General features: G+C 62.6%; 2 protein-coding genes and 1 long non-coding RNA gene across 3 annotated transcripts; all 3 read right to left on the bottom strand.

Annotated features, from left to right (window-relative positions):
• Positions 1–208: 208 nt before the first annotated feature.
• LOC133281593 (cytochrome b-245 light chain) lies at positions 209–4,665 on the bottom strand. The gene is made up of 6 exons (XM_061477329.1): positions 4,485–4,665; positions 2,067–2,136; positions 1,807–1,881; positions 1,513–1,596; positions 1,354–1,435; positions 209–1,253 (listed from the first exon to the last, which is right to left on the bottom strand). Exons 1-6 carry the CDS (start codon positions 4,540–4,542, stop codon positions 1,071–1,073), a joined length of 552 nt encoding a protein of 183 aa, XP_061333313.1. The 5' UTR covers positions 4,543–4,665; the 3' UTR covers positions 209–1,070.
• LOC133281594 (uncharacterized) lies at positions 2,380–2,953 on the bottom strand. Its single transcript, XR_009747550.1, has 3 exons — positions 2,897–2,953; positions 2,633–2,854; positions 2,380–2,550 (listed from the first exon to the last, which is right to left on the bottom strand). It is a non-coding gene; the product is annotated as an uncharacterized LOC133281594 (long non-coding RNA).
• An 845-nt stretch (positions 4,666–5,510) lies between the features above and the next one.
• Positions 5,511–9,929, bottom strand: MVD (mevalonate diphosphate decarboxylase). The gene is made up of 10 exons (XM_061477328.1): positions 9,862–9,929; positions 8,741–8,811; positions 8,515–8,629; positions 8,251–8,397; positions 7,968–8,167; positions 7,356–7,430; positions 6,947–7,165; positions 6,748–6,863; positions 6,559–6,667; positions 5,511–5,731 (listed from the first exon to the last, which is right to left on the bottom strand). Exons 1-10 carry the CDS (start codon positions 9,917–9,919, stop codon positions 5,651–5,653), a joined length of 1,191 nt encoding a protein of 396 aa, XP_061333312.1. The 5' UTR covers positions 9,920–9,929; the 3' UTR covers positions 5,511–5,650.
• Positions 9,930–14,804: the final 4,875 nt, after the last annotated feature.

Below are 14,804 nucleotides of genomic sequence, written 5' to 3'. Positions count from 1 at the left end.
CCACACCACTGGGTCCATTTATGGTGGTACAGGACTATGTGTGTGCCCCCATGTCCCCTGTCGCTCTACCCAGGAGGGATCACACTGCACCGTGTTTGCCCGTAACTACATTGTTTGTCCTCAAACTCCACTCAACGGTCCTAACCTACCCCCAAATCCATCCCCATCTGTGACAGCCCCTCCGGAGCGGGAAGCAGGAGCATCCGGCGTCTTTCCCAACCTTTATTGCAACTGCACAAGTGACAAAAAGCAGCGAGAGCCGGTGTGGAGCGGAGCTGCTGATCCCCATCATGGGGAGATGGGGATCTCCTGGGGAGCTGGTGTTCCACAGGGATCTGGGGATCCCGGAGAAATGGGGGCTGCTTGGAGAGCTGGACCCCTCAGGGAGCTGAGCATCACTGGGGATTTGGGGATACTGGGGAGCCCAGGGGGAACTGATGATCCCCAGGGATTTGGGGACCTGGGGAGTCTATGGGACCTGGAGATCCCTCATGGAGCTGAGCATCCCTGTGGATCTGGGGATCCCCAAGAAATGGGGAGCCCCTGGAAGCTGGAGATGCCTCATTGAACTGAGCATCCCTGGAGATTTGGGGATCCACAGGAGATGGCCAGCCCCTGGGATCTGGAGACCCCACATGGACCTGAGCATCCCTGGGGATTTGGGGAGCCTGTGGAAGCTCGAGATGCCTCATTGAACTGAGCATCTCTTGGAATTTGAGGATCTACAGGAGATGGGAGCCCCTGAGAGCTAGAAACCCCATAGGAGCTGAGCATCCCTGTGGATCTGAGGACTCCCCAGGAATCCCAGGGAGAACTGATGATCCTCACGGATTTGGGGATCCCAAGGAGCCGTGGACCCCCAGGAACCGAGCATCCCTTGGGATTTGAGGATGCACAGGAGATGGGAGCCCCTGGCACCTGGAGACCCCCCCAGGACCCGAGCATCCCTGTGGATTTGAAGATCCCCGTGAGCTGAGCACCCCATTCCCCCCCCAGCAGCTGCAGTACACTGGGAAGCAGGAGCACGAGCAGCAGCAGCAGCAGCAGCATCAGGAGGGGGTCCCCATCCATCACTCAGCCTCCACGGGGATGGGGTTCACCTGACCCCCCCCCTCCGCCAGCTGCTTCCTGCGGGCGTCTTGGGGGGGCCGTGGCGGGGGGTTGTTGGGGGGCTGCTTGATGGTGCTCCACACGTGCGGCCGCTCCCGGGGCTGCTGCTCAATGGGGCTCCACTCCTCCCCACGCACCGCGGCCTGCGAGGACGGAGGTGGGGGACACGTTGGGAATGAGGCTCCTTCAATGGGACCCCCCCCCTCCCCATAAACCTGCCCCCCCCGTCCCCTCTGCACTCACCAGCAGGTAGATGGCACTGGCGATGCCCAAGCAGACGGTGCCCAGAATGGTGGAGAGGAGGAAGCCGGCGGGGACGGCCAGGCTGTGTGTGGACATTGGATGGGTTGGAAGGGGCTGATCGGGGGCTGCACCCCGATCCCGACCCCATACCCCACTTACGCGGCGTGCAGGACGGCTCGGATGTAGTAGTTCCTTGTGAGGGGTCCAAAGAGCTTCACCACCGCTGTCAGGTACCTCTGGCCACTGCAGAGACACAACGGGGGGTCAGAACTCAGGGGTTACCCAAAGGACCCCCATTCCATGCTGTCTGTCCATGGGATACCCCAAGGATCCCATCCATGGGATACAGCCCTGTTCCCATCCCATCGCTCCCAATCCTGGTGCCATGACCCTGCGTCTGGGGGGTACCAGGACCCCCAAACCACAGGGATATGGGGGGGACACCCCACTTACCACCTCTCCATGGTGGAGCCCTTCTTTCTCTTGCTCCTTGGGTACTCAAGCAGGCAGACCAGGACACCTGCAGCGCTGGGGGGGGGGTCAAGGAAAGGGATGCTCGGGGGCAGGATGAGTCCATAGGCACAATCCCAAAGGAAAACAGGGCAGGGAAAGAAGGACTTGGGCCCCTGTTGGGCAGGGGGTGGTGTCTCCTGCTGTCCATGCTGATCGGGGCAGGGAATTCCCACTCCCGGGCATCCTCTCCATAAGGATACATGGCGTACGCCGCAAAGTACCAGCCCTTGAACTGCCCCGCCACGGCCACGATCCCACCCGTCAGCATGACTGTGGGGCAGAGTGGGGATGGTGGGTCCCTGCTGGGGACATGGCATCCCAACTGGGATACAGCACCCCCAACCCAGGACACGGCATCCCAACTGGGATACAGCATCTCAACATGGGACACAGCACCCCCAACCTGGGACACAGCATCCCAACGGGGATACAGCATCTCAACATGGGACACAGAACCCCCAACCTCGGACACAGCATCCCAACTGGGATACGGAATCCCAACTCAGAATAAGGGAACCCAACCCAGGATACAGCACCCCAACCCAGAATATAGCACCCCAAACAAGGATACAGCATCCCAACATGGAATACAGCACCCCCAACCCGGGATACAGCACCCCAATCCCGGATATGGCATTCCAACCTGGGATACAGCTCCCCCAACCCGGGATACAGCATCCCAATCTGGGACATGGTACCCCAATCCAGGATATGGCATCTCAACCTGGGATACAGCTCCCCCAACCCAGGATACAGCTCCCCCAACCCAGGATACAGCATCCCAATCTGGGACATGGTACCCCAATCCCGGATATGGCATTCCAACCTGGGATACAGCACCCCCAACCCAGGATACAGCATCCCAATCTGGGACATGGTACCCCAATCCAGGATATGGCATCTCAACCTGGGATACAGCACCCCCAACCCGGGATACAGCATCCCAATCTGGGACACGGTACCCCAATCCAGGATATGGCATCCCAACCTGGGATACAGCTCCCCCAACCCGGGATACAGCACCCCCAACCTGGGATACAGCACCCCAATCCAGGATATGGCATCCCAACCTGGGATACAGCCCCCCCAATGTGGGATACAACCCCCTACCCCAGGATGCAACCCGTCAATCTGGAACACTGCCTGCAACCAGGAATACGGCTTCCCAAACCCAGGATGCAGCCCCCTCACACCGGGACGTGCCCCCCACAATCCAGGACTGCGGTGCCTGTACCCCAGCATGCAGGGAGCCCCTGGATTGAAGAGAAGGGAACCGGGGGGGCCCAGTATGGGGCTGATCACAGGGGAAGGCTGTGTTAACCAACCCCCCCCCACCGAGCCTTGCCCTGTGCGGGAAGGAAGCATCGGGGGAGAAGGAGGAGGAGGAGGGAGCGGAGAGGGACGAGGAGGAAGAGGAGGCTCCCGTCCTGCGCAATCCCAACGGGACCGCACTTCGCGGCCGGCCCCGCCGCCTCCCTCTTGCGCCATCCCGGAAACCCCCGGAGCTCCTCGACCCCTGCATCCCCAAACCCTGATCCTGCCCCCAAAAAACACTGCACTCCCCAAACCCTGCACTCACAATGATCCTGCATCCCCAAAACCCTGCACCCAAAACCCCCAAACCCCGCAACCCCAAAACCTGCACCCCCAAATTCTGCACCCCCAAAACCCTACACCCACACCCACCAAAACATGCACCTCCAAACCATGCACCCCAAAATTCTGCACCCCCAAACCCTGCACCAACGAAACCCTGCACCCACACACCCCAAACACTGCACCCCCCAAACCCTACACTCACAATGATCCTGCATCCCCAAAACCCTGCACCCAAAACCCCTGCACGCCCAAACCCTGCATCCCCAAACCCTGCATCCTCAAACCCTGCACCCTCCAAACCCTGCACCCACTAAACCCTGCACCCACAACTCCCAAACCCCACAACCCCAAACCATGCACACCCAAACCCTGCACCCCCAAATTCTGCACCCACAAACCCTGCACCCACAAATCCTGAACCTGCACCCCCCAAACCCTACACTCACAATGATCCTGCATCCCCCAAACCCTGCACCCCCAAACACCACGCCTGAACCCCCAGACCCTAACCCTGCACCCACAAACCCTGCACCCCCAAGCCGTGCGCCTGCACCAAAAGCCCCTGCACCCCCAGCCCCTACCCCTGACCCCCCGTTCCTCTGCACCCCAATCCCTGCACTGCCCAAACCCTGCACCCTCAAATACCACCCCGGAACCCCCAGACCCTAACCCTGCATCCCCATACCTCTGTACCCCCAAACCCTGCACCCAAGCGCCGCCCCTGGACCAAAAGCCCCTGCACCCCCAGACCCTAGCCCTGACCCCCCATTCCTCTGCACCCCCCAAACCCTGCACCCCCAGACCCTGCATCCCCCCAAACCCTACCCCTGACCCCTCACTGCTCTGCACCCCCACCCCTCTGCACCCATAGACGCTGCACCCCACAAACCCTGCCCCTGCATCCCAGCCCCTCTGCACCCCAAACCGTGTCCCTACACCCCTAAACCCTACATCCCAACCCCTCTGCACCCCCAAACTCTGCACCCCCATCCCCTGCTCCCCCCCCCCCCGGCACTCACTGAGCCCCGCCGCCAGTGCCTGCTCGTTGGCCCACATGGCCCACTCGATCTGCCCCATGGCTCCCCCGAGCCCCTTCGGCTGCGCTCGGCCCGCTTCGGGTCCCCCCCGATTCGCTTCGGCTCGGTTCGGCGCGGCCCGACCAGGAAGGCTGATGCGCAACCAGCGCCCGCCACGCCTCTTCCCGGAAGCCACGCCCCCCCCGTAGGCCACGCCCCCATAGAGACCCGCTCCAGCCCCCTACCCAAGGGTCACACCGGGACACAGGGGTCGTGCACGGGACATGTGGGGCGACGAGGGTGGTGAAGGGGGGTTCCGGTCCAAGGGGACAGGCTCAGCCCTATGAGGGTCACTGGGGGGAACAGGGGCCATGTGGGGTGACAAGGGTGATGCTGAGGGCCAGGATCAGCCCCAGTAGGGACATCTGAGAGACAGGATCAGCCCTGCAAGGGGCACAGGAGGACAGCGTCAGTCCTAGCAGGGACAGCGGGGGGAGAAAGGGAACAGAAACAGCCCCACAATGGACACGGGGTGGACAGGCTTCCATAGCAGCCTTACAGTGTCTGAAGGGGGCTACAAGGATGCTGGAGAGGGACTCTTCATCAGGGACTGTAGTGACAGGACAAGGGGGAATGGGTACAGACTTAAACAGAAGTTTAGATTGGATATAAGGAGGAAGTTCTTTACTGTGAGGGTGGTGAGGCACTGGAATGGGTTGCCCAGGGAAGTCGTGAATGCTCCGTCCTTGGCGGTGTTCAAGGCCAGGTTGGACAGAGCCTTGGGTGCCATGGTTTAGTGTGAGGTGTCCCTGCCCATGGCAGGGCGGTTGGAACTGGATATTCCAACTCTAACTGTTCTATGACTCTATGACAGGGGAAGCACAGGGGCCATGTGGGGTGACAGAGGTTGCGCAGGGAAGACAGGATCAGCCCCAGCCTGGCAGGCAGAGCCATGAGGATGACCCAGCCCTGTCTCCTGTCCCCCACCCCAGCATCACCTGTGGAGCCTGGGCACCCCAGAACAGCACTGCAGAAGCTCTATATCCTTACAAAAGAGTAAGAACCAGGCCTGGGGTCACAACCTGCCCAGGGCTGGGGACAGCTTCGCACCAGGGTGGCACCGGCAGAGCCCCCTGGCACATCAGTTGTCCCTGGCGGTGTCACCGGGCTCAGGCTGTCCGGCGGGGCAGCCCATCTGCTCCCAGGAGGTGCTGGCTGGGGTCATCCAGGAACTGGGGTCCGGGGCCAGGCTGTGGGGCAGGAGATGGGTTACGGGCAGCAGGGAGCTCCGCTGCCTGCAGGGCAGCCCTTTGGGGCTGGGGGACAGCTCTGGGCCCCACAGACTTCAAAAGGGCACCCCAATGGGTCATGCTCATGGGAACATGTCTAAGGATGGGGGACAGGGATAGGGTCCCACACACAACCCTCAGGATGGGGACAGGGATGGGAATGGGGTTCTCTGTACCCCTGGGGATGGGGATAGCAGCTCATGCACAACCTTGCGGATGGGGACAAGCTCTCACAGCCCCTCACCAGGATGGGAAGGGGAACAGGGTCCTGTGCACTCTTGGGAACAGGGGTGGGATTCCGCACACAACTCTGGGGATGGGATAGGGTCCTGTACACCCTGGAGGACAGGGATGTGGTCATGTGCACCCCTGGAGACAGGGTCCTGCAGACACCCTTGTGGATGGGGACAGAGATGGGGTCTCACATAACCCCATGGAGATAGGGACAGAGTCCTGTACACCCCTGGTGACATGGATGGGGTCACACATACGCCCCTGGGGATGTGAACGGGGTCCTGTGGACTCTTCAGGACAGGGATGGTGTCATGTGCATCCCTGGAGACAAGAGTCTTGCAGAGCTCCTGGGGATGGGGTCTCACATAACCCAGAGATGGAAATAGGGTCCTATACACCCCTGGGGACAGGATCAGGGTCACACACAGACCCCTGGGGCCACGGATGGGGTCTCATGCACAACCCCGGGGGTGCGGATGTGGATGGGGTCCCATACCCAGCCCTGGTGATGGGCAGACGGGCTCCCCTGCCCCATGCTCCCCCCAGCCCCATACCTTGGTGTGCAGGATGTACCGGACAGCTCCCGGCACCGGCTCAGCCACCACGGCTGTGAGCAGCTCCTCCGGCAGCGAGGCCGAGCTCACAGGGAGCCCGCGCACAAACCTGCGGCACAGCGGAGCCGTCAGCCCCTGCCACAGCCCCACCACCCTGCGCCCCACAGTGAGCCACGGCATCGCCCTTACTGGTCCCCGTTGGTGGCGGGGGGGAAGCTGCGTCTCACCACCTCCACGAACTCGGCCACGGTGTCGGCCAGCATGAAGATGACGGCGTTAGGGCCGGCATCAAAGGTGTATGCTACCTGTGGTGAGATGAGACCCAACGTGGGGTGAGGGACCACAGCACCAGAGCACACCCAGAGCCCCATGGGGGCGGCGTGGGTACCTTGGTGCACCCGTGGTGGGCATTGAAGCGGTGCGCTAAGGCGATGATGTTCCGTGAGATGTCATTGAGGTAGAAGATGGGGGGGAAGGTGTCGAGGCAGGTGGCGTGGAACTGGTTGCTGTCCTGCATGGTGAGCTTCCCAAAGCCCTCGAAGTCCCGCTCACGGATGTGCCGCACCATCAGGGCCAGGCGCTCTGGCACCACCACCTCTGCGCGGTGCTGCCATGATTGGAGCCGTGGTCACCTCAGTTTGGTGACACCCACAGCACCCACATCACCCTGTGGGGTTCATGCAACACCCCCCATGCTCCCTCAGTGCTCCCAAGGATGGAGAAATACCATCGTAAGGGAACCAGGACCCCAAACCCTGCCTGCAGGCAGCTGTGCTGGACAGGATTGAGCTCCCTACCTTCAGCAAGCGGCTGGTGTCCACGCTGGTCTGCATCCCTGCTGTGCTGCCAACCTGCTTCTTCTCACCACTGACCTGGGGGGGGGCACAGACAATGGGATATAACACTCCCCATGAGCTCCCATCCCCAGCAACAGGCATTCCCTGATACCCCAGCCCCAGCAAGGGGCATCCCCTGATCCCCCTAACCCCAGCAAGAGGTGCCCCTGGTCCCCATCAAGGAGCATCCCCTGATTCACCCATCCCCAGCAAGAGGCACCCGTGATCACCCATCCCCAGCAAGGGGCACCCTCTGATCCCCCCAGCCCCAGAAAAAAAGACACCCCCTGATCCCCAAGCCCAAACAGGGGGCACTCCCTGATCCCCATCCCTAGCAAGGGGCACCCCCTGATACCCCCAGCCCCAGAAAGGAGCATCCCCTGATCCCCAAGCCCCAACAAGGGGCATCCCCTGATCCCCAAGCCCCAACACGGGGCATCCCCTGATCCCCCATCCCCAGCAAGGGGGCACCCCCTGATCCCCAGGGTCAGCACCCACATAGTGTTGGGGTGCTCCATCACCATCGCCAGTGGGTGATGGTTACAGCCACACACCCCGTCCCCAGCCCCTCACCACCAGGATGAGGACCCTGAGCTCGGGCCAGTGCGTTTCGGGGGCCACTTGCTGCGCGATGCTGTCCCTGCCGTCCGGCCGCTCGCCCCGCTGCCACTGCACGAAGCCCCCCAGCATGCTGCGGCAAGCACTGCCCGAGCCGCGCCGCGCCACCTCCGACAGCTCGCCCTCCACGCCGTACAGCCGCGCCAGCGTGGACACTGTGGGGACGGGGATGGGGACGGGGTCAGGATGGTGGGGACAGGCCTGGGATGCGGTGTCCCCCGTGTCCCGGCTCACCCACCCAGGCAGGCGTAGCCGGCAGCGGAGGATGCCAAACCGGCTGCGGTGGGGAAGTTGTTCTCGGTGGCGATGTGGACCTTGTAGGAGAGGCTGAGCGCGGCCGTGTCCACCGTGCTGCTGCCCCGGCGCTTTCGGGCCAGGCGCCGCACTGTGAGGGATACAGGGAGGAACTGGGGATGCAGTGGGGAGCAGCGCTTCCCGGTGGATGGGATGGGATGGGATGGGATGGGATGGGATGGGATGGGATGGGATGGGGGACACTCACCCTCCCGCAGGCAGGCCTGCAGCCGGGGGTGCCCCACATCCGCCTCCTCCCCGTTCAGCCATAGCCGGTCCTCCGTGAAGTCCCGGCTGGCAGCGGCCGTGGTGGTGGTCTTGAGCTGCAGGGAAATGGGGGTCAGTGCAGTCGGAGGGTCCACAGCACTCCCCCCCAATCCCTGTATGGGATGGGGGACAGAGGGGCCTGAGCCCGGTCCTGACCCCATCCCAACCTGGTCCTGGTGCAGCGTGACGCTCAGGGAGGAGTTGATGGGCAGGATGAGGTCATTGTCCCGCTTGCCCCCTGCAAGAGAGAGCACGGCACGGCACAGCTCAGCGCAGGTAGGTACAGCACCACATCATTCAGCATGGCATAGGATGAACAGGGTCTGGAAGGACTCTGACACCATCAACCCCAAACATTATCCCACCAACCCACGGCACTGAGGCCTCGTCTCCAGGGACGCTGACTGCAGCCCTGCCCTGGTGTCCTGGGTTCAGCAGTAGCAGTCATGTTTCTCCTCCCTGGTAGCTGGTGTAGTGCAGTGTTTTGACTTTCATCTCAGGAACAGAGCTGATAACAAGGATGTTTTGGTTTGGCCAAGGACTTTGTGAGCCTCATGCTCTGCCAGGGAGGAGGGGAAGCCAGGAGGAAGCAGAGACAGGACACCTGACCCAAACTGACCAAAGAGGTATTCCATACCACAGCACGTCATGCCCAGGAGGTAATGGGGAGTTAGCCGGAAGGGCTGGGAGACTGCAGGGTTGGAGGAGGTATGGGTCGGAGCTTGGTTGGGCTTGGGGGGCAAGTTATCAGTCGGCTGGTGGTGAGGTGTTGTATTCTCTTCCCTTGTTATTTCCTTTATCATTATTATTATTGGTGGCAGCAGTAGTGATCTGTGTTATACCTTAGTTACTAAACTGTTCTTATCTCAACCCGTGGGAGTTGCATTCTTTTCGATTCTCCTCTCCGTCCCTCCGGGAGTAGGGGCAGGGAAAGAAGGGGGGGAAGTGAGTGAACGAGCTGCCTGACTGGGTTTAAACCACGACACCTGGGCAGCCTGTTCCAATGCCCCAGCACCCTCTGGGGCAGGAATTGTTCCTCATCTCCACCTACCCCTGCCCTGGCGCAGCCTGGGGCCGTTTCCTCTTGTCCCACTGGGAGCAGAGCGCAGCCCCTCCTGGCTCCATCCTCCTGCCAGGCACTTGCAGGGAGCCATCAGCCACCCCTAAGCCCCGCACGGCACAAGGGGCACGGTCTGGCACCGCACCTCAGCCAGCTCCAACACCACCCCCCCCCCCCCCCCCCCCCGGCCCGCACCGGGTGTCCCGGTCCCGGTGGGGCGGCACTCACAGTACTTGATGACGGCGATGTTGACGGGAGCCGTGCAGGTCACCGCGGACACCGCCATGGCGCTGCGGGCACGGTGCGGGCAGCACGGAGCCCCGGCCCCGCGCCCCGCGCGTCAGCGTGGCCTGCGGGTGGCTCCCGCCTCGCCATTGGCTGATCCCGCAGCGCCCGGCTCCTGGCGTCCAATGGCAGCGATCGGACCACGGGGAGGCTCCGCCCCCGCCGGCGCTGGGGTCGGCGCTCGGGGGAGCCATCTCCGAGTCGGGAAGGGGCAGCGCATGCGCAGTGGCGACAGTGCGGCGACAGTGCCACCAGTGCCCCCCAGTGTTTCCAGTGCTTCCAGTGCCATCCAGTGCTTCCAGTGCTCCCAGTGCCCCCATTGCCCCCAGTGCTTCCAGTGCTCCCAGTGCTCCCATTGCCCCCATTGCCCCCAGTGCTCCCAGTGCCCCCAAGTGCTCCCAGTGCTTCCAGTGCCCCCATTTCTTCCAGTGCCATCCAGTGCTTCCAGTGCTCCCAGTGCTCCCATTGCCCCCATTGCCCCCAGTGCTCCCAGTGCCCTCAAGTGCTCCCAGTGCTTCCAGTGCCCCCATTTCTTCCAGTGCCATCCAGTGCTTCCAGTGCTCCCAGTGCTCCCATTGCCCCCAGTGCTCCCAGTGCTCCCATTGCCCCCATTGCCCCCAGTGCTCCCAGTGCCCCCAAGTGCTCCCAGTGCTTCCAGTGCCCCCATTTCTTCCAGTGCCATCCAGTGCCCACCAGTGCTTCCAGTGCCCCTCAGTGCCCTCAGTGCCCCCAATGCCCCCCAGTGCCCCCAGTGCTCCCAGTGCCCCCAGTGTTCCCAGCGCACCCTAGTGCCCCCATTGCCCCCAGTGCTCCCAGTGCCCCTAGTACTACCAGTGCCCCCTAGTGCTCACCAGTGCCTCCAATGTCCCCAGCGCTCCCAGTGTCCCCCAGTGCTTCCAGTGCCCCCAGTGCCCCCAGTGCTCCCACTGCCTCCAGTGTGCCCAGTGCTCCCAGTGCTCCCAGTGCCTCCAGCGCCCCCAGTGCTCCCAGTGTCCCCAGTGCCCCCAGTTGTCCCAGGGCACCCAGTGCTCCTAGAGCTTCCAGTGCACCCAGTGCTCCTAGAGCTTCCAGTGCCCCCAGTGCTCCCAGTGCTTCCAGTGCCCCACCCAGTGCTTCCAGTACCCCTCCCAGTGCCCTCCAGTGCCCCCAGTGCTCCCAGTGCTTCCAGTGCCCCCCCCCCCAGTGTTCCCAGTACCCCCCAGTGCTCACAGTGCTTCCAGTGCCCCTCAGTGCCCTCAGTGCCCCCAATGCCCCCCAGTGCCCCCAGTGCTCCCAGGGCTCCCAGTGTCCCCAGTGCTCCCAGTGCTTCCAGTGCCTCCCAGTGCCCCCAGTGCTCCCAGTGCCCCCAGTGCTCTCAGTGCTTCCAGTGCCCCCCCCAGTGCTTCCAGTGCTCCCAGTACCCCCCAGTGCTCGCAGTGCTTCCAGCGCCCCTCAGTGCCTTCAGTGCCCCCAATGCCCCCCAGTGCCTCCAGCGCCCCCAGTGCTCCCAGTGTCCCCAGTGCTTCCAGTGCTTCAAGTGCCCCCAGTGCTCCAAGTGCCCCCAGTGCTCCCAGTGCCTCCAGCGCCCCCAGTGCTCCCAGTGTCTCCAGTGCCCCCAGTGCTCCCAGTGCTCTCAGTGCTTCCAGTGCCCCCCAGTGCTTCCAGTGCTCCAAGTACCCCCCAGTGCTCGCAGTGCTTTCAGTGCCCCTCAGTGCCCTCAGTGCCCCCAATGCCCCCCAGTGCCCCCAGTGCTCCCAGTGCCCCCAGTGTTCCCAGTGCCCCTAGTACTACCAGTGCCCCCTAGTGCTTCCCAGTGCCCCCAGGGTCCCCAGCGCTCCCAGTGTCCCCCAGTGCTCCCAGTGCTTCCAGTGCCCCCAGTGCTCCCAGTGCCTCCAGCGCCCCCAGTGCCCCCAGTGCTCCCAGTGTCCCCAGTGCTCCCAATACCCCCAGTGCTTCCAGTGCACCCCAGTGCCCCCAGTGCTCCCAGTGCCCCTCAGTGCCCCCAGTGTTCCCAGTGCTTCCAGTGCCCCCCCAGTGCTTCCAGTGCCCCTCCCAGTGCCCCCCCGTGCTCCCAGTGCTTCCAGTGCCCCTCAGTGCCCCCAATGCCCCCCAGTGCCCCCAGTGCTCCCAGTGCCCCCCGTGCCCCTAGTACTACAAGTGCCTCCTAGTGCTCCCCAGTGCCCCCAGTGTCCCCAGCGCTCCCAGTGTCCCCCAATGTTTCCAGTGCTCCAGTGCCCGAGTGCTCCCAGTGCCCCCAGTGCTCCCACTGCTCACACTGCCCCCAGTGCTCTCAGTGCCCCCAGTGCCCCCCAGTACTGCCATTGTCCCCAGTGCCCCCAGTGTTCCCTATCCCTGCAGCGTTCCCAATGCTCCCAAAACTCCAAACCCCAGTTCTCCAGTGCTACTACAGTGTTCCCTGCTCTCTCATTACCTCCACTGTCCCTGATGCCCCAGCTCTCCCCGTTATCCCAGCACACCCTCTGTCTCCAGGGCCCCCAGTACCACTACACCACATCCCATCCCAATGTTCCCAATATCCCCAGTGCTTCCCTGGTGCTCCCAGAGCCTTCAGGATCCCAGTACCTCCAGTGCCCCCAGCACCTTCACAGCCCCCAGTGCTCCCAGTATGTGCTGTACCCCAATACCCCAGTGCCCCTCCAATGGACCCAGTGCCCCCAGCATCCTTCCAGTGCTCCCATTCCCCTCTCAGTGCTCCCAATGCCCTCAGCACAGCAGCGCCTGGGTGGCCCCATTCATCCCTATGGGCACCCCCCAACCCAGATCCACTGCCTGTGTCACCCCCCTCCTGTGGTCACTCATTGCAGCATAAAATACCCCCAGCTCCGGGTGTTGGGGGGGATGTGGGTGACACCGTGGTGCTCCCTTGGTGGCAGGGCAGGGGTCCCTGGCCCCACACCCCGGTATTTATAGGCATTTTCCATGGGTGGGAGCGGAGGACTCGGCACGCAGCTATTCCGGGATGTGGGATTCTTTCCCCTCAGCTGTGGGACCCGATTTAGCAGCAGGGATGCATAAAGCAGCTTCCTCTGACACCCACCTCATCCAGCCAGTCCCCCCCTCCATGCCCTGGCACAAGGGTCCCCACCACCATGTACTGGGGTCATAGGGATGGCACTGGGACCCCTGCGGTGGGGGTAGTCCCACTGCCATCATCCAGACACTGGCCATGCCATAGGGATGCTCAGGGCCACTTGCAGGATGTCCTTGTCCCCACCATCTCTGCCATCTCAGCCCCATTTGGCCAGGCCAGACCCCAGCATGGCACCAGGGTTCTTTTTAGGGGCCCTGCTGTAATCCCCCTCCGGGCTGGGAGCTGTGGGGATGCAGGACAGGAGGAAGATGCTCTACAGAACACATAGAGGGTCCGGCAGTGAGATTCCAGCTGGATCCTGTCCCAGGGCTGGTGGGACACGGTGCTGGCTGAGCAGGGAAAGCCGTGCCAGCAATAGGGAACACACTTCCTCTGCTCATGTGTCCCCACGCCGTGTCCCTCTGTTGTGTCCCTGCAGGCACCAGTAGGTTCTGTAAGGACCCAGGGCTCATTAGCACTGGGCCAGCCACTTGCAGGTGTAAGGGACAGCGCTGGGGACAGTCGTGTCCCCAAGTGCTGCCACCACAAATGGGATCCCACTGCCTGTAGCGTCCCCATGGCGTGAGATGGGTCAGGACGGAGCAGACCCTCAGCTCATTGGGACCCCCAGCACCCCTTCTCCCTGCAGGCACAGGCAGACACGGTGGTGGTGGTGCCCACCATTGCATGGCCACACATCCGTCCCCTCTGCTGCCATGCCCTCCTGGCCCTGGAAGGCCTCACAGGGGCTGTTCGGGGGGCAGATAAGGGGGTTCCTCAGTGTGATGAGCCCTGGCCATCGTGTCCCCAAGACTTACACTTGGGGCAACAGGAGCCCTGGGACAAGGGTGAACCCTGTACCGCTCCAAAGGGGCACCAGCGGCTGCTCCCTGGATCGGTCTCTCCTCACTGCAGGGATTGGCCAGAGCCAGCCCATGTCCCTGGAGAACCCCAATGGGGCTCGGAGCCAGGACACCTCCCTGGGATACCCGGGGAAGGAACACCCGACGTGGTCCCCTGGCCAGTGCCCAGTGCGGCTCCAGGGACAGGACATGGTGCCAAGCGCCCTCCCCATGTCCTGTCTTCGAGTGCCAGGGATGGCAGGACACAGAGCTGGGATGTGATGGGGGGATCCCCACACCAGGTTTGGCAGTGCCTGGCTCTGGGATCAAACAGCATCGCTATTAACAGGAGGAGATGATAAGGACAAAGCTGCAAACCCAAGCCCTGTGTTTGGGAAAGGAGAAACCCGAGAAGACAGGATTGGGGGCATGCACCCCATGGTTCCATCCCACATCCCAAAGACACAGCACTGATGGCACAAGGGAGACCAGGCATGGATGAAACTGCCTTTATTGAGAAAAATGGTTTGCTACAAATACATTATTGATCTGATTCTTCATCAAAAAACAGTAAAAGTTCTGGATATGCAAAAAGTCACGGGGAACACACGGACGAACCACGGCGGCATTCCCGGCACATCCCGGCCGGAGAGCACCCCGTGGGGAGAGGCAGGAGCTGCCCGTGCAGTGCCTGCCTGCGCCTTAAAGTGCTTTACAAAATCAGCTCTTTCACCCCGGCTCTGGCGCTGTGGGGCAGAAAGGAAGAGGAAGGAAGGAAGGAAGGAAGGAGACAAGAGGTTAACAGTGCTGTCCCAGAGACAGGGAGCTCCCTGCAAGTGAGAGCCAATGGAGGCTGCTTCAGGATATGAGTGTTCCGGCTAGGGATGGGACAAGGAGACCCTCATGGGTCCCTTTGGAGATACCAGTGCTCCCCATCCCACCAGAACCACGTTCCTGGCTGGGCAGGTACCAGT

The sequence above is a fragment of the Pezoporus flaviventris genome, unplaced genomic scaffold (assembly GCF_033815535.1).
Source record: "Pezoporus flaviventris isolate CSIRO_AGI_PZ_B2104156 unplaced genomic scaffold, CSIRO_AGI_Pfla_v1 ptg000105l, whole genome shotgun sequence".
NCBI classification, from domain to species: domain Eukaryota; kingdom Metazoa; phylum Chordata; class Aves; order Psittaciformes; family Psittacidae; genus Pezoporus; species Pezoporus flaviventris.
This window is presented reverse-complemented; position numbering and strand designations above follow the sequence as displayed.